Source organism: Hakea prostrata, chromosome 6 (genome assembly GCF_041222555.1).
Source record: "Hakea prostrata isolate BN-2017 chromosome 6, UWA_Hpros_2, whole genome shotgun sequence".
Taxonomy (NCBI): Eukaryota; Viridiplantae; Streptophyta; class Magnoliopsida; order Proteales; family Proteaceae; genus Hakea; species Hakea prostrata.
In genome coordinates this window covers 40,193,519-40,216,124 of record NC_142605.1, presented here as the reverse complement: position 1 = coordinate 40,216,124, position 22,606 = coordinate 40,193,519, and the positions used below count along the sequence as shown (strand labels likewise).

General features: G+C 38.5%; 2 protein-coding genes across 4 annotated transcripts; both read right to left on the bottom strand.

Moving 5' to 3' along the window:
• Positions 1-4,700: 4,700 nt before the first annotated feature.
• LOC149014110 (calcineurin B-like protein 7) lies at positions 4,701-14,451 on the bottom strand. Of its 2 annotated transcripts, XM_089158340.1 has the most exons (9): positions 14,345-14,451; positions 13,809-14,001; positions 13,083-13,165; positions 12,894-12,953; positions 6,997-7,105; positions 6,701-6,753; positions 6,468-6,548; positions 6,263-6,375; positions 4,701-5,442 (listed from the first exon to the last, which is right to left on the bottom strand). In XM_089158340.1, the coding sequence occupies exons 2-9, from the start codon at positions 13,921-13,923 to the stop codon at positions 5,373-5,375; spliced, it is 684 nt and encodes a 227-aa protein (XP_089014466.1). In that variant the 5' UTR covers positions 13,924-14,001; positions 14,345-14,451; the 3' UTR covers positions 4,701-5,372. The 2 variants fall into 2 exon arrangements, with proteins under 2 accessions (XP_089014466.1, XP_089014467.1); XM_089158341.1 differs by lacking the exon at positions 4,701-5,442 and having other exon boundaries at positions 6,259-6,375; positions 13,845-14,001.
• Positions 14,452-15,859: 1,408 nt separating this feature from the next.
• LOC149014109 (Acid phosphatase/vanadium-dependent haloperoxidase-related protein) lies at positions 15,860-21,838 on the bottom strand. 2 transcript variants are annotated; one of them, XM_089159740.1, is made up of 3 exons: positions 20,377-21,838; positions 16,808-16,982; positions 15,860-16,689 (listed from the first exon to the last, which is right to left on the bottom strand). In XM_089159740.1, exons 1-2 carry the CDS (start codon positions 21,076-21,078, stop codon positions 16,821-16,823), a joined length of 864 nt encoding a protein of 287 aa, XP_089015866.1. In that variant the 5' UTR covers positions 21,079-21,838; the 3' UTR covers positions 15,860-16,689; positions 16,808-16,820. The 2 variants fall into 2 exon arrangements, with proteins under 2 accessions (XP_089015866.1, XP_089015865.1); XM_089159739.1 differs by having other exon boundaries at positions 15,860-16,982.
• Between the last annotated feature and the right edge of the window lie 768 nt (positions 21,839-22,606).

Here is a 22,606-nt window from a genome sequence, read left to right as displayed (position 1 = left end):
TTTTATAAAGGTAACTTTTTTTTCTTTTTTTTTTTGGTAGAATTTTATAAAGGTACCTTGCTAAAACAAAAAAAAGTTATTCGTAAAAGAAAACGTAAGTTGAAAAAGGAAAACTTATAAAAATGAATCTTGGCTTGTTTCGGGTCAAAAAAGTAGTGGAGATCCGAGATCTTGATGATCTTCCGAGTTCCGATACCTAGGACCTGAGAGGGACGCTGAGAATACTCAGTGTCACGAGCCTAAAGTGATTGATACTTGTCACGGCTTTAATATGGACACGTGGCAAATAAAATCTTCCGTGTAGATTGCTTGAGATTCGGAGATTTCTATCATCTCTATAAATTGAACATTATAATTTTGTTTTCAATTCCTTTCGTGATATAGATGAAGATGGAAGTTCAAGGCATCACTAGCTTTATTAACATTCAAAGAAGCAATGAATTAATGGATAAGTAGACAGATGTGGGGTCAATATTTATTTATTTATTTATTTTTTTGATGGTAACCCAATCCATTGCATTGCAGGGAGAGGCAAACATTACAAATCAAAGAGCCAAAAGAGCAATGATAAAGTATTAGGGTTATTTGGAATATGAAAAATACAGTAGCTAAGGCTCTTTTTGGTATCAATTATCATTGTCAATTATGAGAAATTTTCATTATTTTAAATTGTTTGGCATCTATTCTGAATTTTATTTTTATTTAAAATAATAGAAAAACCTCCAAAATCCATAATGAACTTTTTGTCCATTATGGATTATGATGAGAATTTCATTATCTTCATTTGTGTAAATTTACTTAAAGTTCTATAAGTAAGATGAGGGTAAAATAGTCAATACACATTCTTTTATAACAACCATACTTTTTCCTTCTTTTCTCACTTGTTTACTATCATTTTTAACAATTTTTTATCTTGACACCAAACTTATTTTCCATTTCATAATTTATTTTCGATAAAATTCACCAAACCATTTTTCATTCTTGATCAAAAATGAATTCTTGTACTTATTTATTTTAAATAGGCATAATAGAGAATGAGAATTGATACCAAAAAGAGCCTAAATAGGCTCTTTTTTTATATTAATTCTCTATTATGAGGTTTTTTCATTATTTTAAGTTGTTTGGCATCTATTATCAGTTTTATTTTTATTTAAAATAATAGAAAAAACATACAAAATTCATAATGAACTTTTTGTCTATTATGAATTATGGCGAGTATTTCATTATCTTCATTTATGCACAAATTTCTTAAAATTTCTTACCAAAAAAAAATTTATTTAAAACTTTATGATTAAGATGAGGGTAAAATAGTCAATATACATATTTATTTTGTAAAACCCATATTTTTTTCCTCTTTTATCACTTGCTCACTATTATTTACTAAAAATTTTTATTTTGACACCAAACTTATTTTTCACTCCATAATTTATTTTCAACAAAATTCACCAAAACCATTTTTCATTCTTGACCAATAAATGAATTATTGTACTCATTTATTTTAAATAGTCATAATAGAAAATGAGAATTGATACCAAAAAAGAGCCTAAATAAAGGCACTCTCAATAAATGAACAAAAGCATAGACTTACATGCTCTATAGTTTTTAAAAATGTCCAAGGGTATGGAAAATAATAATTTTTCCCTTCGAGGACAAAATAGTGTTTTTTCTCTTCATTATCTAGCTTTCTCTTCATTATGACTAGCTTTTAGAAGTTAAAAATGTTTAAAAGGATGAAAAATCATTATTTTGATTAATTTTGTAAATGCAAATACAATGTTTTAGCTAATTTTATTAAGTACAACATTAAGTGGTTACTTTTATATAGAAAAACCCCAAAAGTAAATAATCACCTAATTTTTCAAAGAATTTTTAAAAATTCAGGACAAAGAGGGCAAAATTTTCGGAAATGGGGCCGTATCACATATGTTAAATAAACCTCAATCCTTTGATGTAATAATGTTATGACACATGTTACACATCCATAAAAAAAATAGATGGTGAGAAAATGGACAGATGAAATGTCCTTCGATGCATCAAGCTTTTCAAGGGCTGTAAAACCTAATTTCCGTGGTTGGTGGATCCTCTTCTCCTTGGTTCTCTGCGCGGCTTTCATTCCGTATTAGCCGTATACCAAAAAAAAAAAAACCGGCTGGCCCCTTCGCCCCTTCTTGTCCATTCCAACGCCAATCAACTTACCCATTTTGCCATTCCCGTCCATCTTTAAAGTTTGAAAAGGCATTTTTTTTATCTTCCAATCTCTCTGCATCAGTTTTATATTCTTCGCGGGAGTTTCTGCAACTAAGAGCTACCGTAAAACCTGTCTTCAGATCTTACTGACGCCGATTAGCCTTCGTCATTTACAAACGCAAAGATATCAAATGCTTCTTCGACTCTAGCACTGTTCTTGGAGATTCATCTGTAGATCAGGGAGATTCTGTGGTGATTCTCCACTTATTTTCTAGGTAACCTTTAATATTCTTGGCTTCTTGCTTCATTTCCACGCTGCAATACTCTTGATTTTGTTTTCAAATTTAATGTTTATCTTTGTTTCTTTATACAATTTCGGGATTTGGTTTTTGTGTGTTTTAATTCCACAAAAATTATGAACATTAAGAGATTCGTACGTTTATCCAATTAGTTCTGACATAATACTTGATTCTCTGTCAATTTGATTACTTTCCATCCTGATTCCTGATCTAGCTCCTATTTTTGGGGCCGTTAAGGAGTGGATTACACTTAGACAGATGCTGAGATTATTTTATCGAGTGGATCAGAACTCGTTAGTTCACTGACTTCCATTCTTCTGTGAAAATCTTACGTTAGGTACAATCTTTGCAAGGATTCTAATGGTAACACTGATTTACTTGTTTGTCCCCCATTCTTCTAGGGTAGAAAATACAGCATTCTTTGGGTCATGGTGGTTTTAGTAGTTTTTCTATCAACCTGAAATCCTAAAAAGGATCCAATACCATTCACCTTGGTTTATTAATTGGATATTTTAGGGTTTTGGTGTTTAAGATGGTCTGCACACATTGTTACTGTTCCTGTAAAATGATTAATGCTGGGTAAATGTAATTGGTCTTGGCTTCATATGGCTTCATATTTTCTGAGATTTTAGCAGTCCTTTTTTTTTTTTTTAATATCAAATTTACAATCGAATAGCATTTGGGAGTTATTTTTATTCTGTGGGAAATGATCATGTTATGTGCCTAATGGAGCCAAATTTGGTGTATGAGAATTAGATTTGGCCAGCCTAGTATCAGATAGATTAAATGGCTTAACTAAACTCATTCCATTAGTTTCGAAACTTTTGGCGCACTGGTAAAGTATCTAACAGATCACACCTTCATACTTGAACATTAGTGATCTTTCTATAATGATCAGTCTTTTTAGTTCCAGTAGCTATCATTATCAAGTTTGAAAGTAGCTACAATTTCAAGTATGATGTTAATGTTGCATCTCCAAAGGAGAGTGTAGGTCGTTGATATCATACATCATTCTTGTTGTCAGATAATGGTGTGATGGATGAAAGGTATCTCTTTGTAAGGATGTGACAATGAGGATAAACTTGATAGAAGCAAATTGCTTGAGATTGACCCATCAAATTTTCAGTTGAAGTTAATTCAAAATTGCATGCAGATCTGTGGAATTTCAGTAAGTCTATTTTATATTCGACATTTCTACATATCTACAACCCACTTGTAACTTAGAACTGTTTTTTTCTGATTTACCTGTTGTAGTACATACACAAATGTTATGAGGGACTTTTAGTATCTTTGTTCCCTCATCACCTTACTACCCAAGCCAGGGATGCCTTTGAGGTTGTTTGGTTTAAATTGGGATGGATTACTGTGCTGTGTTTTAAGTTTGTGAAGAGAAATTATCAGTTTCATCTTCGACTTCTGGTTTCATTCTGAAGCTAGGAAATGTCATTGTGTTATCCCTGCAAAAAATGGAATTTCAAAGACTGCCTGTGTCTGGGTTTTACTTGTGCACAAAATAAGACCTTAAGCACATCACATGAACCCAATCACATAACAGAACAAATACAGGGAGCCTTAACTCTGTACTTTTTCTGAGAACAATTAAATCAATAAGAATTATCAACAAGCATTAATAGAAATGTGGAAACAAGATGAGAAAAAGAAAAGAAAGTTACTTTTTCATCAGGCAAAGATCAGTCTGTGGCTTCTTTCAACTAGTGTATGCTACTATTGGGCAACGAGACTACTTGTATAACCAGCACTATAGCACATAATCTTGCCCACCAGGCCCAACTTCGTACAATCTTCAGTTTCTGTTCTGACGAAGACAAAGACAATGTAAACTATTTATGTCTTCCCAATCATGTTCTTCATTCAATATGGCATTGTGGGAGTTCAATCAAACCTTCACCTTCCATGTTTTTAGCCTTTTTAAATAAGTACATAACTTCCTGTGATTTTCAAGGGAGCACCTTTTGTCTTAAGAGCGAGTTTCATTTTCATGAAATGGATGTTTTTGACCATGCCCATTATAGAACGGGAGTTTATGATGATACAAGAACCTAATCCATAGTCAGAATTGACTCTGCGAATCTCAGTTCTCGTCAATGTTCAGATGGATCTTAGAATATCAGAGGGTAATTCTTAAGGTTCAGGCTCATTTTCGCTAATTCCCACCCATTTCTCACTGACACTGACAGACACTGAAACAGAAACAGTGTAAGGCAACGTAGACCCCAAAAAAAGAAGAAAAGAAAAAAAAGCACCGAAACAAATGTAATACATATATGATCTTTGCTATCAAATGCAAAAAGTTACATTTATTGCCACCATAAGTAGTGAATGTTTGAAATATCTTTCTCGATCACAGGAACTGAATTTGTCTCTACAAGGAAGAGTATTGTAGCTCCCCAGAACCTGCTAAACAGGAAGCCTTATGCACTGGCTGCTGCAGCTTTTCAAAGAAGAATACTGCATATGACATCTCAACATCTTCTATCCCAATTTAAATTTGTGACCATATCAACTTCCAGAATCAATCCGTCTATGTGTAATCTCAGAGAGTTGAACCCCAGACCTGGAATTAAAGAAGGGGAAATAAATGACTCTAGAAGGGAAAAAAGGTGCCAGTTTGAAGCCTTTGACTAAAACCTTCACAATCTTGTAGAAGCTCCTGTATTGAGGGCTAGTGATGGCAGCGTATGAGGAAAACTCTGCTCTTTAGGCTTACATTGGTGATTTCTTCCAAAACTTCTCTTATTTCCAGAAGCTGCAACTTGCTCTTCCGGCTGACATCTGCAATTTCATCCATAAAAAGTAATAATGCCTTCCAAAATGCTACTCAACGAAACCTCCATCTCACAAAGCATTGGGAGCCATCTTGCATGTTTAGGCCACTAGTTCTGAATCTTCCGCTCCAGAGTTCATCACAAAACTGGGAAATGCTAGAGTAATATCCCTGAAAATGTCATCCAAAGAAAAATAACACATAAATATGCAGACGTCATCCAGAGAAAAATAACACATAAATCTGCACTGAGTATGGGTAAATGCAGGACTTGTTAAAACTGTTTTATGTGCACAATTGCACTGAAACCACAATTCATTCATCATGAACATCAGTTAGGTGACCAGAGCTTCTGTGCTTCAGAAGGCCCCTTTGTCAGATAACTTTTATTTCCCATAATTGTCCCATAGAATGGTTTTGACCATGATCACTATCACTGTCCAGTAAATTATTCCCAGAAATTTCATTAGGAAGCAGGTGGTTCAGGCACAGCCACAAAACAATAGCCCCACTCAATCATGAGCTTAGATAGTGCCATGTGATGGTTTAGTCAGGCCAATTTGGTGCACAAATTCTCCACATCGTCATTTATCATTGGTCGAAATTTGGAAAACTACGAATTTTTTATATATGATCTAATAAAAAGCTTAAAAGTCTAGTGAGAGCTCAGCATGAATTGAATGGGAATGTATTCACAAACTAAAGGAAAACCTCATATATGGGTGGGTCATCAGTTGAGACAGGCCATCAAATTTGATATGTAACCTATCATAAGGGTCCCAATACATCCAATGGATAACTTGCTAAATCATCAGTTCACATGGTTGAATCTGGTGGGCAAAAGAATAAACAGTCATGATGGAACACAAGACAACCATTTTATTCAGTGCATATGAATAAAACTGTTGGCCATGCAAATGGGAATAGTATAGGTAGAAAGCTTTCTCAAAGAAAATAAGACCAAACACAAATGACTGGACTTGTGACCTACTTCAAGTAAGGAAGAGTCATATTCTTTAGTAAAGCCGGATTCTGTGCTACAAATTCCTTCCACTCTTCTGGATCAATCCTCCCATCACCTTTCAAATCAGCATCCTTAAATGTCTGTCAAAAGAAGATGGAAAATGAACGGATAGATTTGATGGATCAGATGGATCAAAATGCATAGGGTGAAGTTAATCAAAAGTACTGCTTACCTTATCTACAATTGTTTCAACGACATCATCTGAAAGAATCAGATCAGATTCACATAAAAGAGCTAACACCATCTCTTTAAGCTTTTACATCATAAAAATAGAATGGTACAGACTTAGATTAATGCTTTTGGATTGCCAAGTACTTAGAAGCACAATACAGTATAGCAGAAAAGTTCACAGAAATTTAACTGAAAATGGAACAAATCCAATATCTTGCCACAACAAATATTTACCTCCTCATGCTCAATGTAACCAGTGCACCTTAGATCATACAATTTGAACGCAACTGTTACAAAAGTTTACATAATTAAGTTAGCTACCGATGTGGGCAATGAGATCAAATAAATGAAAATATTTCATTATGGAAAAGGCTGGGTACACCGCCAGGTGTCAGCATGCATCTTCGTCTCTTCTTCCTTTGGAAAAGGCCCATTTTCCCTTGTGCCCAGACCTGAGATGGACGCATCCACTAGGTTATCAAAATCTGGCGGCATACCCAACCCTCTCCCTTTTCAAAATATATTCTTACAAGATATTTTGTCTGCTTCAGGAGCATTTGGGTGGAATACACCTAATGATCGAACAAATTCTCCAAAATCAATAACCCCATTGCGCTTGACGTCAAACAAATCAAATACCTGCATAAGAATGCCTCGATGAGTGCAATTATGGAAGAGGAAAACCATCATGATGCACTGCAGTCTTCCTAACAGGACAAATAGGATGCCTTTGCTACATCCAGTATTTAGAAAAGGGTCCAATTAAGTATTAACATAAACAATGATGGTTCATTGATTCAAAACATATGGGGATCAAATAATTAGGATACACTTGCCATAGCAGATTATAAAATATTTAACACCGCATGAATCATCTGGAATCTCTATTTATAGCAACTCTGGACGAAAATGAGCAGAGAAGTAGTTCTTTAAGTTAAGAATGCTGGTTCTTCAAAAGCACCAGATACACCACATATTTTTGGGATGGTAACATAACCAAATTCCCTGATGTACAGGGATTGTGGTAAATGTTTTATCCATGTTGAACCATCATATGGTCTTGAAAGGGGTAAGAAGTCGTAACCTGGACAGGTTAATAATTGTACCTATACTTCATCTTAGTTCATACAAACCAAATACTATCCCAACCCAACCCCCTGAACCCATTAAAGTTTTGAGAACTTAGGAATAAGAAAATGTTATAGATTACAACACAACTCAACATGGTTCAACCAAATTTAGCTGCAGCTTGCAGAAAGGAGTGGAAAATGTTAAAACCTCATAAACCATAGCTAAGATCATGAGAAAAAAAAGGAAGGATAGTTTCCCAAACACTGAAGATTCTTAATTCTATCTCTAAGTTCAAAAAAAATCAAGATAACTATTTCAAACTACTCCAATTTTTAAAATGCTGAAAGATAACCATCTCATTCATTTAAGAAGGTCAAAACAGTCATCATATAATAGGCATCCTAGGAATCCAGTACATAGACATCAACAGGAACAAAACCCTTCACAAGTTGCAACATCTTAATCCAATTGGAGCATCTGAACTTACAACAAATCTCATTTCCTAGAAGGGACCATTGCCAAGTTGAGCTAAGGGATGGACATTAGGTTGATCCAAGTTTGACACAAAAAAATAAACAGCTCAATAGTAGGCACACAATTTGAATCCTACCCAGTGGAATTTCCAAGACAGATGATTCATGTTTTTGATAGGCAACCAAAATTAACCTAAGCTCTGTTAGTTTCATCATAAATATTTATAATTTATGAAAATGGTTAGAAATTAACACAATAGGTAGGAAGATTGCTCGGTTCTGAATTTAAGGCTGTTCTCCCAAACTATGAAGGTTTCTTGACCATTGATGTAATTGGAATCATTGAAGGACTTTACCTGTCATATGATTGGCATCCTTTGTGCACTCAATCAATGCCCAGATATGCTTTCTTGTCAAGTCCTACCCAAAAATGACAACTGGCACAAGTCAACTATGTTCAAACGCTCCAAGCCTCCTCTTGTCGCTCCGAGCTCTCTAGGGTCCAAACCCTTCTCCTTACTGATCCTTTCAACCATTCCCTAGTGGAGGACGAGAAGTCCCTCTCCTTGGATCTCTCCTCCCTCATCTCCCAAGAGGAGAGTTTCCTTTGCCAAAAAGCTAGAATCAAGTGACTCAATTTCGGAGATGCCAATACTACCTACTTTCACCTCTTCCTTAAAGGTCGCCTCAATTACAATTCCATCCCCTGTCTCCATACTAGGAATGGCTCCTCAGTCTCCGATCCCCCTAGTATCAAGGCTGAAGTTGTTTTTTTCTTCTCCGGTTTCCTATCCCCCCCCCCCCCCTTCTATTTCCCCTCGTCCTCCCCTCTCCCAGCTCTTCTCAATAAATTTATTGACCCTTCCTCCTTAGATTCTCTTTCTGCCACCCCTTCTGAGGAGATCCTCTCTGCCATCTGTTTCCACGAAGCCAATTGTGCCCCTGATCCCGATGGCTTTAGTATGGGATTCTTCCTAGCAACCTGGGTTGGGGTTTCATTGAGGAGGAGCTCATCTGCACCATCCGTAGCTTCTTCTTCAATCCTTCCCAACTCTCCTCCATTAACCAAACTTTCCTTTGTCTTATCCCCAAAAAGCCCAAGGTCTCCTCCCTTTTCGACTTCCATCCTATCTCCCTCTGTAACCTGATCTACAAATTCATCTCTAAGGTCCTTGCGAACAGGATTTAATTGGTCATTTCCTCCCTTATGAGTGTTAACCAATCTGCTTTCATCTCTGGCCGAAATATCTCGGATAATATCCTCCTTTGTGAAGAAATTGTAAGAGGGTTTGATAGAACTTCTCATTCTCCGGCTTCCCTCTTGAAGGTGGATCTCCACAAAGCGTTTGATTCTATCATTGGGATTTTATCAGTGAGGTTCTCTTTGCTAGAAGTTTTCCTCCCTCTTTTGTCCATTGGATTGAGATTTGCATCTCACCCCTTACTTCTCCATCATCACTAATGGCACCCCTACTAGCTACTTTCCTTCTTGCATTGGTAGCCATCAAGGTCGCCCCTCTCCCCTAGTCTTTTCTCCTTGGCCCTGGAAGTCCTTTCTCGCCTGCTCCAATCCAAAACCAATCAACTCCTTATCTCCCCCATCCCTAAGTGTAAATCCTTGAAGCTTACTCACCTTGCTTTTGCGGATGATTTCATGACTTTCTCCAAAGTTGATCACTATTCTATTTCCTCCATCCTCTCCTCTCTATCCACCTTTGAGTCCCTTTCTAGTCTTCGGGTTAATCTAAACAAATCTACCCTCTTCCTTTCGGGTGTCTCCAATTCCATACGTGCTTCCCTCTGCAGTTCTCTGGGTTTAATCTTGGTTCCTTCCCTGTGACCTATCTTGGCCTTCTCCTTATTCTTGGGAAACTCATTCGCCACCATTGCTCCCTAATTCTTGACCACATCCTGAAAAAACTCCAACTTCAGAAGGGGAAGCTTCTCTCTTTTGTTGGTCGAGTGGTGCTCATCCGTTACGTTCTCCAATCTTCCTATCTCTATTGGTGTGGTTTCTTCTCCATTCCCAAATCTACCATCTATGCCATGAAATCTCTCTTTTGTGCCTTCCTTTGGAAAGGTCAAGAATCCTCCCACTTCCTTCCCCATTAGTTGGGCCACTATTTGCCAGCCCAAGTCTGAACCGAGGCTGCAAATTCGACACATCCTCAATGTTAATATGGCCACCCTCCTGAAACTCATTTGGAAGATTGCCTCTAAACACGATTCCATTTAGATCTCCTGGGTTCACTCTTTCTTCCTTGAGTCGGATTCTGAACTGCTCCTATTCCCTCCAATCCTTCTTGGGTCTAGAGGAAGCTCTTGCTCTTATGTCTGTGAGTCATTTCTGCCATCTCAATCCAAAACTCCTTTAGTTCCTCCACGTCTTTTTGGCTTGATCCATAGCATCCGATGGGTATCCTTTTCACTCTCCTTGGCCCTCAACTGTTTATGAGACCCGTATCCCTAAATCCGCCCCTTTACCACTTACATTACCAATGGTTTTTGCCTTTTTGGTCTCCCCTCCCCCACCCAAGTCTCACATATGTTTGGAATGCCCTCCATTCCCTTTTGAACTCCTCTAGCGACCTCACTATCTAGCTCCCCTCCCCCTCCAAAACCTTCTCCACCTCCTCAGCTTGGAACCTTCCCCGGTCTCCCCCCCCCCAACCCCTTGTCCCATGGCCCCCCTTTGGTTTGGTTTAAAGGCCACATCCCTTGCCACACCCTAACCCCCTGGAGAGCGGTCAACATTGCCCTTCCAACTGAATCCTACCTTATTAACCACCACATCCCAATAAACCCTAACTATACCCTTTGTTGGAATGGTTCAGAGGACCTTGATCACTTTTTCTTCTCTTGCCCTTTCTCCAGTTCCCTTTGAGTGAAAGTCATTGCCTCCATTTAGCCTCGGTCTAGGCATTCCTTTGGTTTTGCTAGAGATTGGGCTTGGATTTTGAGAAACTTCTTTGGCTCCTCCATTTGCGACCAAGTTGATAAGCTAGTCTTTGGTGCCACTCTCCACCACTTGTGGTGGGAGCAAGCTTAGGATATGGACCTCCAAATCTAGGCTTTTGGACTCGATTTGGATTGCCATCTATTTTGATGTTTCTTCAAGATTTCTCTCCATTCCCCTCCCCCTGGTTGATGATACCCCTAGAAATACTGAAATAGGTTAATTGTTCTTAACTTATCATGACCCCCTAGCGAAAACCTACCCAAGGCCCACCCAAACAAGCTGGCTGAACCCTAGTACAGGGGTATTTTGGGCATTTTATGCCCTATTTCACTGCTGAAATCTAATTCCAGAATTCTAGGAAAGTCATTCATTTTAAATTCCTTATTTGAGTTGTGATTGAGCTTGTTTGATTAGTTAAGTTGTAATGATAACTCTTTTTACAAGAAGAGTTCCTATCTTTTAGGAGTTTGTTCTTTATTAGTGGCTGTGATTTACTTAGGTAAGGAGTCTTTCTTTATAGAGGACTCTTATAGATAAGCTAGACTTTTATTTAAAGAATAATTCCTCTTATTTAGGTGGTCGTTAATTAATTGTAAAAGGGTATCCTAACTTATAAGGACAGTTAAGTTGGTCTCTAAGTCTTAGTTGAGTCAAGATAGAGTCTCCCAGTTTGAGTTAAGTCCTTTATTTTTTATTTAAGGTGTAAGGCTATAAATAAGCCAGCCTATGGTTGTAAATTTTGGTCGGCATTGAATAAAGATTGAATATTGCTTGTGGGAAACAAGTTGGGGTTCTCTTTGTGGGGGGGGGGGCACTCAGCAGATTTATAGCATCTCAATTCAATTGCAGCAGCCTCTCTTCAACTAATCAACAGCTCTCTCTCGTCTCCAGCAGTTAAATAGTAAGTATACAAAGCCCAACCCCTTTCCCTGCATCCTACCTCCATCGCACCCGTTCCTCTTGCACTCCTCCCATCTCAAGCCCTAGGAATCCCCTTCCCCACCATCGCAGCCCTCTCCCTCACCTCCCCCTGTAATTACAGCGGCACCCTAACCCTTTCCCACCTCCCCTAGACTCTTTGCCCCTCCTCCTCCCCTGCTCTATGCAAGAACTCCCACCCCCTCCCCCTGCTGCCACAGCTTGGCAGCAAGCATCCCAGGTCCCTACAACCTCTTCCTAGTCCACTCTCCTACCCCCTACAACCTTTCTAGCTCTCTCCCCCACCCCTCTCAGTCCTGCAGCACCCTCCCTCACCTTCCTAACCCTTTCGGCCCCTTCTCTCTCTCTCTCTGACTTGCGCAGATGTGAGAAAAACAGAAAAGAAAAAAGAAAAAGAGAAGGAAAAGAGAAGAAAAGGAAAGAAAGAGAAAAGGCAAAAAACATTCAAGAAAAATTTGCAAGATTGATTCCCAAAACCCTAAATAGCCCATCTTAGGAATCATCCACTCAATCTACCCTAGATCTTATCTAATCATTACAAATTATCTCATTCCTCTTTCCATCAACCTTAGGGAAAATTTTTGGATATCTCAAAAATCAACCCATGGATCTTTTTGTTAAACCCTTAACCAACCTTAGGATCCCAATTGTGTTTCTTTATCCAATTCCCATCTACCCATAGTCTCCCCTAAAATTATTGGTTTATTTGCTGAAAGATTCTGGGCGAATCCTTAATTTTACAGAATCTTTTAAAGAAACCCTAACCCAAGAATGGAGTTCACATCACTAGCTCTAGTTTTTATTTGAGTACACTGAGTTCACTAACCCAAAATCCCTCTGAGCTAACAAAACATCCAGATTTCAACTACATTAAAATATTAACAGAAACATTGATTATGATGATTTTCCAAAAGAAATTTCTTACTGCAGGAAATAGACCACAGAAACCATTGAGAATGAAAGCATATGTGCAAGCCATACATACCCTGTCTGCGAATAGATTCTTCTTCATACTGTTTCTAAAGAGAGCAAGCTGGAATTCTTCCTGTATGTACGGTAGAAAAACAAATTAGTCATTCATTAATGAAGTATGTCCAATAAACCAAAAGTCACCAAAACTGACCAGAAGTGGCTACTATTAAGACAGTTAAGAACTTGACTTTAGTTAGATTACCTTATGGATAAGCCCATCATTGACTATCGAACTACTTACTTTCTTGAATAGCTCATATAAAGCCTCCACTTCACTCACTGTAACTGTCAGTGAGGAAAAAAGTGTTTCAGATGTTCTAACCATTACAAATTGGAATTGATTATAGGTCGCAAAGTTGGCAAAGGAAAATTGTGAAAACAAGTAATACAATATATGACAATCTACCCTCTAGACTTGTATTCCACAACACCATTTAGACTCAGATCTCCTGAAAACTTCAAGGACATCTAGAAGAGGAATAATTAGTTCCCTATAAGAAAATTGCCTCAACACTACTCAAGCCTCAGAAAATGGGCATGTATCAGGATTACAACCAGCCACTTAAGGATCCATTTATATTGTTTCCCATGTCAAAGCCCATTTTATTGACCCTGACCATCCAATTTATTGCATACTCTTAGCCTTTTTGGTATAACAAATTATTGGTGATTATCTGGAAACTAATTAGAAGGACCATAAAGCCAAGCAAGTTATGGACCTTCAGAATCAATAATCTCTCTGGATCTTACTTGCATAATAGAGATGTCAAACATGAAAGAAGACTATGGACTCAAACAAGTATTCCTCGATGCCGGAGAAATTTCAAAACTGTAGGTGCTTAAACCCTCATACCAACTTTGATGAAGGACAAGCTTGTTTCGGCGCAAACATCAGACTTGGAAAATGAGAGACAAGCCTTACACTTACAAATTTGGGTATCCAAAGCATGATGTATGTACTCACAAGTGGTTTCCTCAGCAAGAACTGCAGGATCTTCATATCCTGATGCTTTTTTACAGGACTTGGAACCGTAGCAGCCCATAGAACCGAGCACAATTTCAATGAGAGTTCTCAAAAAGAATATGTTCCTTACACAACTGATGCTTTCTGAAACTTAAACCTGCCAAAATCCAACAGAAAATGATCAATTACAGTGTGTTTCAACAAGCTTGGAATTCGTATAAAAGTCAACGATATGCATTCAATGTGAAATGTTACCCAGACGAAAATGAATCAAGCATCGGTTTATAGGATGATCTTGGAGTGAAAATAAAGAAATTCAAACAGAAGCCCATAGCTAACCAGATTTCTTTGGAAGCAGAATAAGAAAGAAAAGGGCAAAAGAAGATTTTCTAACAGTAACCCATCCCAGAAAATAACGCTTAGAGGAAGGAAACGAAAGCATGCAGTGAAGAAACAAGAAGATTGAAGATGAGAACGGATGGATTGCTCTTTAAACTCACCTGGGTTTGCCGTGCTTGCTGTCCTTTCGTTCACTAAAAGTTTTTCGTCTCGGATAATGGCTCTCACAATGTCTCCCTCTCTGTCACCGAGGTGATGCACGGACTACGGAGAGAGTTAAAGAAAGAAAAGCTTACAACTATCACGTTCTATGAGGAGAATATAAAGACGCAAGTCAAAAAACACACGAAAAAGAAATTTGACAATGATAATAAACAATTATAATTTTTTTTCAGTGAATTAAATGGAAGGGCTTTGACAGCTGTAACAACTTTTTATTTTTCATTAATGGTATTCAGATTTTATATATCATTTTTTATTTTAAAAAAAAAAATCCTACTTTTCTAAAGGTGTCATAGGGGAATTGTTTTTTTTGGCGGCGCTTATAGGTGTCATATGGGGTATAACATCCCCCCCCCCGGGGCGCACCCCCCCCCCCCCCCCCCCGGGCCCGGGGCCCCCCCCCCCCACTCCCCTCCATTGGACAGGATTTAACTTCAGAGCTAGTGTGCTGTTCTATCGAGATTTTGATATTAACCTGCACGATATTCAAGTCTACCTTAGATACATTATCCAAGGAGACTATTACACATTGTCATGGGAGAGTTGAAGTATTGATTTCTTACTAAAAAGTGTTGATCCGGATTCAATCCATTGATAATTAATATAATTGTTAAGACGTGAATGATTTTATTGTATGTTACAGTGCTAATACAGGCAATTCCAACTCCCTAGGGAGCAATTCTTAAACGGCTTTAGGGCATTGGATACTTTTTGTCACAAATTAGTGGAATCAATATTCATCATATTTTAGGTCATAAAGTGATTGTTTGACTACATTGATCTTGTAAAAACTGGTTTATCCTAAAATAATTGGGGGGAATCAATACAAATTAACTAAAAATACTAAAATCCATTTGAAATTGTCTATGAAGTGAATCACTATCCAAATGGCTCTTAAAAGGTGGACTCAAGTTCCATCGATTTCAAATCCATAGAATCAATTAATTAGGCACATTATTAGTTCTAAAACGATAAAAAATCATTTAGAATATGATCAAGCTATAATTGAATAGGTTATTAACTCACAGATGACCAGATTCCAATAGGTCATATATTTAGAAAATTTTATGTCTGGGTTCCCTTTAGTGGGAAAGCTTACGTCTGGGTCTAGACTTTAGAGGTCTCTAATACCATTTAGGGGTGTCAAAAACCTTTGCGCCTTTATGTAAGCTTTCCCACTAAAACGATCGAATAAGATTTTAACCTTCACTAGAAAGACCTAGACTTAAAATTTTATATATCTTATGATGTAAATCCTTATATGATGTCAAGAACATGGAGAGGGCCACTCACTCCATTTTTCGTTTTAGGGTGGTTTCTCTATTTAGTAGGAGTATGTACTTTTCTCAGCCACAAAGTGGATAGTGGTGATTCCATCACTGCCTCAAGTGATAAAGCCTCCTTGGCTAGGAATGGGCAAATAAGGAGGGCCACTAACACTGGAACCCAAATGTGTTATGGATTTACCATTGATTTGATTTGATGCATGTGAATCCAAAAGTGCTTTTGAAGTAGTTGAGACATTTTCCCCTTAAACCATGCTCCCCATCCTCTCCATTATTTAATCTGATGAAAACTCCACTTCTAGAAGCTAATAAGATGAAAACCTTCAAGACTGTAAAATGGTGGAAGTGGGAGTAATATGGTTTGGGGTTTTTCCACTCGTCTCATTATTTTTTTGAGTTTTATTATGTTACACTTGAACTTTAAGTAGATTGAGAGGATTCCAACCTCACGTCCACATTCCTTCATGTCCACATACACTGTATATGGTTTTTGATGGCGTGTAGCACCAATCTGTCTCCATCCATTCAAAGGTTTGGGACAAAAGAAAAGGAGGTTTGGTTCCTGTCTCCTTGCACCGAAAGATACACATTTTAATACTCAATATGATAAATCATGGCATCCTACATCTCAGGAGAAAATTGTCTCTTTCCAACTCCATGATTTATTTTTTTCTGTGATTGTTTTATCAATGAGACTTGCTTATGGGCACCCATAAAATGTCTTGGAGTTTTCATATTTGTGTATGTTTGGTTGAACAAAAATGCATACCCTTCCCATCTCATTTCATCCCCAAAATCAAAGGAAAATATGGAAGTTCTCCACTTTCCAGGATTTACCCCAACCAAGCATGTTATAAAAAAAATGTATCTATTTATCCTTTCCTCCATGTTTCCACAGTTTTCCCTTCCATTTCTAATCCAACCAAAAAGATCCTTAACGAGCTGCAGAAACCAGTAGGTGACTCTCCTTGCATAATCATGAAGCTCAAAAACCAGTTCTGCAAAACATATTTGATTCTCAAAGAATTATAAAGTACATGAGTCCAACTTTATCACATTGAACCAAGAGATGTAATTTGAGTTTCACAACAACACATATCTCGTGGAATTAATTACCTGCTGCATCAACCTAGGCAGCAACTAAGCTACCCTGACAACAGATGCAAGCAACAAACATGCCTAGAATAGCTCCAGCAAGGACTTGTGTTGGAGTGTGACCAAGAAACTCCTTCAGCTTCCTTTTACTGATAGGATGCCCTTGAAACAAGTCCTCGACAATCATATTAAGGACCTGCACGCATTAGCTATTCCTTTAGAACTAGGACTGCAAGTCAAAGTTCACAAAGTACGGAGAAAATGAAATAACCAAAACAAGAAAGATAGGATAAACAACAAACTCAGGATGCTTTAATAGCTGAGCAGAAGTATGGCCTGACAGCTAGAAGAAATAATTCCAGCCTACATTAATCCAGTATCTCCTCCACTCAACAAGGTCTTACAATTACAAAGGGTGGCTAAGAGGAATTTTTCATTTTTTATTTTAGATGAATAAACAAGGATTTGTTGCTACCATTCTCACTACCTCAACACAAATCTTAGGTGATGTCCTGGGCCAAAACAATGGAATGTTCACAAACATCAGACATATCACATTCTTTTGAATAAACTACAAGGAAGACCCCAAGAGCACAATCAAAGAAAATGAAATCTAGAAGTGTCATTGAAGTTCTTCTCCCTTCCTGTCTTCTTGGGTTGCTAACCTCTCATACTTCATACAGTTGGAGCTATTTAAAGGCCAAGAACTTAGCTGAAGGAAACCCAACTAGGAGTTCAGCAGGTGCCAAATATTGGTCTTCTTCTAAATTATCTTATCTACATGTGATATGTGTTGAGCTGTTGTTCAAATGTGCTTTCTCTGTAATGAGCAGCCTGAGTAGGCTTATATGGGTATGGTAGGGTAACAGGGCTCCCCTTAGTAAGCTGCTTGGATGGATCAAATACCAGCCAAACTTTACCAGAAACAAGGGAAGAGCACACCTGATAGGGCAGCAAAGACAAAGCTTTTCATTATTCAAAAAGTTGTATACAATGTTGGCCCCCTTACAAAATTATACAGATGACTTGAAACCCATCTTAAAGACTCAAAACAGAAAGTCCTAACCCAATTCTTAAATAAAAAGTTTCCTTAATTGGCCAAGAAAAGGAGGATTTGATTGCTAATGAGTCCAGAAAATGACAGGGTCGAGAAGAACCAATGATTGAAGAGTAAATACTACATAACCAGAGGAAACATACATGAAGATCAAAGACACTGCAATGATACAGGAAGAGGAAATTCACAATGAAAGCCTACCATAACTACTTGGTCAGGCCGGTCAAGGGTCTCACCTGTCTGACATACCAACAATTCAGCCAAGAAGGCAGGTCTCAGGCCTAGTGGTGCCACTCAACAGGCACTGAATTATTAGAAGTAACAGAAAAGGAGGTTTGTTCACAAACAAATACCGCAAAAGAGAGGGATGAGAAGAATCAAAGACTCACCTCTATCTCTCTCTCTTTGTTCTAGAAGCTTCAAATTGTTTGGACAACTTAATTTTTAACATTTATATGTGGGAGAAGTAGTGATGTAAACTCCAAACAGCCACCCAGCAGAAGCCACAAGAAACCATAGCTGCCGCCACATTTTTGCACAACCCCTAGGGTATTTTGGTATTTTTCTTAAAATTTAACTTCTTTTAGTCTTTTAGTAGGATTATTTCTAATTAAGAGTCCTAGTTAGGTTACTTGTAGTCTTTTATTTCAGACTATAATTTGAAAGTAGAAGTCTGAGTCCAAGTCCAAGCCACTGAGAACTTTTAGACAAGGAGGGAAACCCTGCGGCATCTTTGAGTGATCATCTAATTGATTGGTTCATGTTCAGCAACAGCAGCAGCCATCCACCTTCCCTTTCTCCTTCAAGAACAGCAAGTAAGTGTCGAATCCTCACCTCCAAACCCCCCTAACCCTTCCCCTAGCTCTCTTCTTCTTCCCCTAACCCGCAGCAATATTCTGGAAATTTGGTATTGTTGTAATTTCAAGAAACCCCAATCCCTTCCTTCTTAGGCCTAATTCTCTTTAGGAATAACCTCCCCTACACCCCTATACCCTTTGATTGTGAACAGAAGGCCCATTCCACCCCTGGAAACCCTAGAATTGATCCCTAAACCCTGTGCAACCCTAACCCTAATTTGGAGAATTCAGAGACACGTCAAGATTGATAGAAAAAGAGATTAAAGAAAGATTCAAGTAGAAAACACTTGGACAGCAGCTCTTCTTCATTTCCCTCGACCTTAGACCTTTCTAACACACCCAAACCATAATCCCCCATCGCCCGCAAGCCATAAAAAACCCTAAAAGTTGCTGTTAATCATCCACAGCAGTAAAATTAGCCTTTCTCCTCCTTGGTTCACATCAAGTACTTAGTAACATTGTTAAGTAATATAATTTCTAATAAAAGTTACTATATTATCTTCAAGTCAATTGCCAAGTTAAAAGGTAACAGGTAGTTATGGGAGAAGTTTATGTTGTACTACTTGTAGCTATTGTTTTAAAATACAGGTCATCAATTTAGACAGAGAGTATGAATGTCAGATGCATAAGCTTGCCAGGAAAGACTTCTAGCATATCTTTAGCTCTTGCTTATCTTCTGTCTCTAACCACGAATAGTCACCTTCTTTCTTGTCTTTGATACTTCCTCTATAATTCATCATTCCATGATTTGCTGATTAGTCTTTATCTTCTGTATCTTCAAAGTTTTCACTCTGCCTCCCACTGCTTCTTCAATGAGAAGATTAGCGTACAATAATGAAGGATCTATGAACAATAAACCATTCTGTCATTTTTTTCTTTCTCCTTATTTCCCTGTTTCTTTTTGTTCTAGCTCATTGTTCCACTAAACTGTTGTATTGACAACCTGAAAATTCCTTACGCCAAAAATAGCTGAATGTCGTAATCTGGATCAAAGCCAGACTTCAAGCATGTGAAAAGAAATGTTGTGGCACCCCAAACTAGAAAGTTAACACTGCCCCCATGATAGAAGTATGCATACTACCATCACCAACAGATGTATGGCCATACCAATGCGATCGAAGAAAAGATAAATCTTCCATTGCCAACTCTGGCCTTTGAAATTAAATGAAGTAACCATTACAGCTAAGAAGACCCCTTCATAGTTCTTACAGGTTACAGCCTGAACTACAAATGTATCTGATTTAGCTCCAAAAACTTCCAGACCAATCTTAATGCCTTTTCTCGTGTGAGTTTAAATCAACGAAGTAAAAAAATCCTAATGGATGAAGCTCTGGAAAAAATTATATTAATATAATCAAAAGTTCTTGGATGAGTTTGAATCAATGAACGAAGCACATATATCATGGCTTCCTCGGAGAATAGTTGGATCCTACAATAGTATTACCTTGCAATGTTGCAAGAGATTGGACAGATGAAGAACCAGAAACTACTCTGGCCTGCTACAAGTTAACACCCACCAAATCCTAATAGAACCACAGAGGTAGCTATAGGTTTTTAGAAATTGTTGAATGTGTCTAGGTTATTAATGGATTCTTAAATCTTGGGCAACAACTGAGATGTACAAACACCATATACCAAGCAAAGATATCAAAGCATTCAAGCCAGGGACACATTACCTCTGCTTGCATCCCAGCATGGCGACGAACTCCAATGGCGTCGTACATGACAATGAGACTGAAGCCCAAACAAACAGGAAAAAGTGAATCGGCCACACCATGACAAAGAGCAACCGAAGTCGTAAGTGCAGTACACAACGCAGAGTGAGACGAAGGCATTCCACCAGAAGCAAAAAGAATCCTAAAATCCCATCTCCTCTCTACAAAGAAATTCAAGAACACCTTTGTCGATTGAGCTATAATCCAAGCCAAAAGACCTGAAACGAAAGTAGGGTTAGCCGCTAGTGTCGCCATGAAAGGACTGATTCGAAGCTTCGCCGTGGAAGTAACACTCATAAGAGCCATGCCGATCCCACCACACTGTAGATACTCGCCGTCCCATTCTCCTGGCAAATTCAACGGCTGTCCAATCCGTCTTACACAAGAAACCCATTTCTCCACCGTAGAAGCAATGTCTCTGATACCCCGTAGAAGAGGCAGCAAAACCCAGAAGCGATTGACGAGTGATCCCTTATTTCTGCTAGTGTTCTTGGCGAGATTCGATTGAGGTCTATAAGAAGCAGATATCGCCCGGCTCTGGGGCTTCTTTAGCTTATTGTAATTGAATAACAATACAGATACGTTGTTGGAATGAACAAACACAGGGTTTAGGGAACTGTAAACAGAGACTCGACTTGGTAGATTTATGAGAATCGAGTCCATGAGTAAAGCACACTTCCCTGCACTAATTCAAGCAGCATCTCAGAAGGGAAACGATAATCAAGCAAGGTAAGCGCCGGGACGGGCTGAAAAACAAAGAGAAACAACAGGAGCAGAAGGTTCTTCGCCCACACAACAGCGACAGTTGGGTTTTCGATTTAGATGAGAAGATGATGAGTTAAGAACTGGGCTCACCAAAAGATTCGACCGTTTGATCTAATGAAGATGTCGTTTTTTTCACTCCACGAACTAACTAAGCTGAAAGCACTAGGATCTGCTTCACCATGGACAAAGTAGCTTAAAAGGCATCTCTCAATGGAGAAAAGAACCTTTGAAGGTACCATTACAGGAGGAAAAAAAATCTTAAAAAAGGAATATAACTTTATGCCGTTCTAGATACTGCTGCGGGGACCATCTGTTGTCTCGTTAGAGAAGAACAACTTCGTCTAAGGAATGCTTCCATGAATGATCTGATCCCACTCGATGGTGCACAACCCAGTAATGAATGCCTCCCGTTGACATTCTCTGAAGATTGAGATCCTGGGGATGAAGCCTTCCATTAATGCTCTCGGATTACACCAAATACGGTAGCATAGTCCAGCAATTGAATGTGTTTGACATTTTCTGGAAAACGAGCTCCTGAACATAAATCTGATTTCATACAAAAAAAAAAAAAAAACTGAATTTTTTTTTTTTTCATTCATGATCTAGTGACACATAAGGCATCTTTATACAGAAATCCACGAGCCAAGCGGAGGAAATATACCCCTTTTCAGCGACTGGATTTTCACTGATATGGCTTTTCTAGTCAAAGGTGGATGTGCCCTCCTCGCGATGGGATTTTTATTTGCGGCCGATGGTCGAGATTCGACCACATCATCATATTTTTATTGAACGGTTTGGATTAAAACTCAAGAGTATTATATGTAAATACAATTTTTTATCTTACATTTTAAGGGTTTTAGAGTTTGCAAATTTACAAACTCAAGCCCCTGTGATGTACCCGACCCTCAAATCCAGTTTTCACCGTAGTTGGGTATTAGCGTTTTGATACTTTCTTCTTCTTCGGGAGTTGGATTCGTTAAACGATGTGGGGGCTTCAGATCGGCCGGAACCGTCCGACTCCGTGACAATTTCCAGTAAAGAAAGGCTACAAAGAAAAGAATAGATAGATCAGCGGCGGTACAACCGACTGGCAAAATGACTTTAGAGCTACGGTGGCGGTGGTGATTATGCATCTCCGCCGCTTCTGGTGGAGAAGGTGGTGGTGGTGGTGGTGGTGTTGCGGCAGTTAACGAATCCAAAAGCCGCCGCGGCAGTTGGCGTGAGGGCATGGTTGAAAGAAACAAAAGAAGAAACGCTCAAGAAACATCTTCATGACTGAATTTCGGCGAGAGACTCGAGAACCATGACAGAGGAAAAGAACCCAAAAGCATCAAACCGCTATTACCCAAGAAGAAGAGTGCTAAGGTGCTCTTGTGTTTCTGGAGGAGTTGATGACAAAGTGAAGAAGGCTCCGAAGTCTGCACTG

What these genes read in the sequence shown, in the direction of transcription:
- LOC149014110 (XM_089158340.1), bottom strand. Translation starts at nt 13,923, where the DNA reads ATGGGCTGCTACGGTTCCAAGTCCTGTAAAAAAGCATCAGGATATGAA. An exon ending in GTTACATTGAGCATGAGGAG is followed by an intron (nt 6,549 to 6,700) that starts GTAAATATTTGT and finishes ATGATGTAAAAG; the next exon opens with CTTAAAGAGATGGTGTTAGC. An exon ending in TTGAAACAATTGTAGATAAG is followed by an intron (nt 6,376 to 6,467) that starts GTAAGCAGTACT and finishes TTCTTTTGACAG; the next exon opens with ACATTTAAGGATGCTGATTT.
- LOC149014109 (XM_089159739.1), bottom strand. Translation starts at nt 21,078, where the DNA reads ATGGACTCGATTCTCATAAATCTACCAAGTCGAGTCTCTGTTTACAGT. An exon ending in ATGCTGGGATGCAAGCAGAG is followed by an intron (nt 16,983 to 20,376) that starts GTAATGTGTCCC and finishes TAATGCGTGCAG; the next exon opens with GTCCTTAATATGATTGTCGA.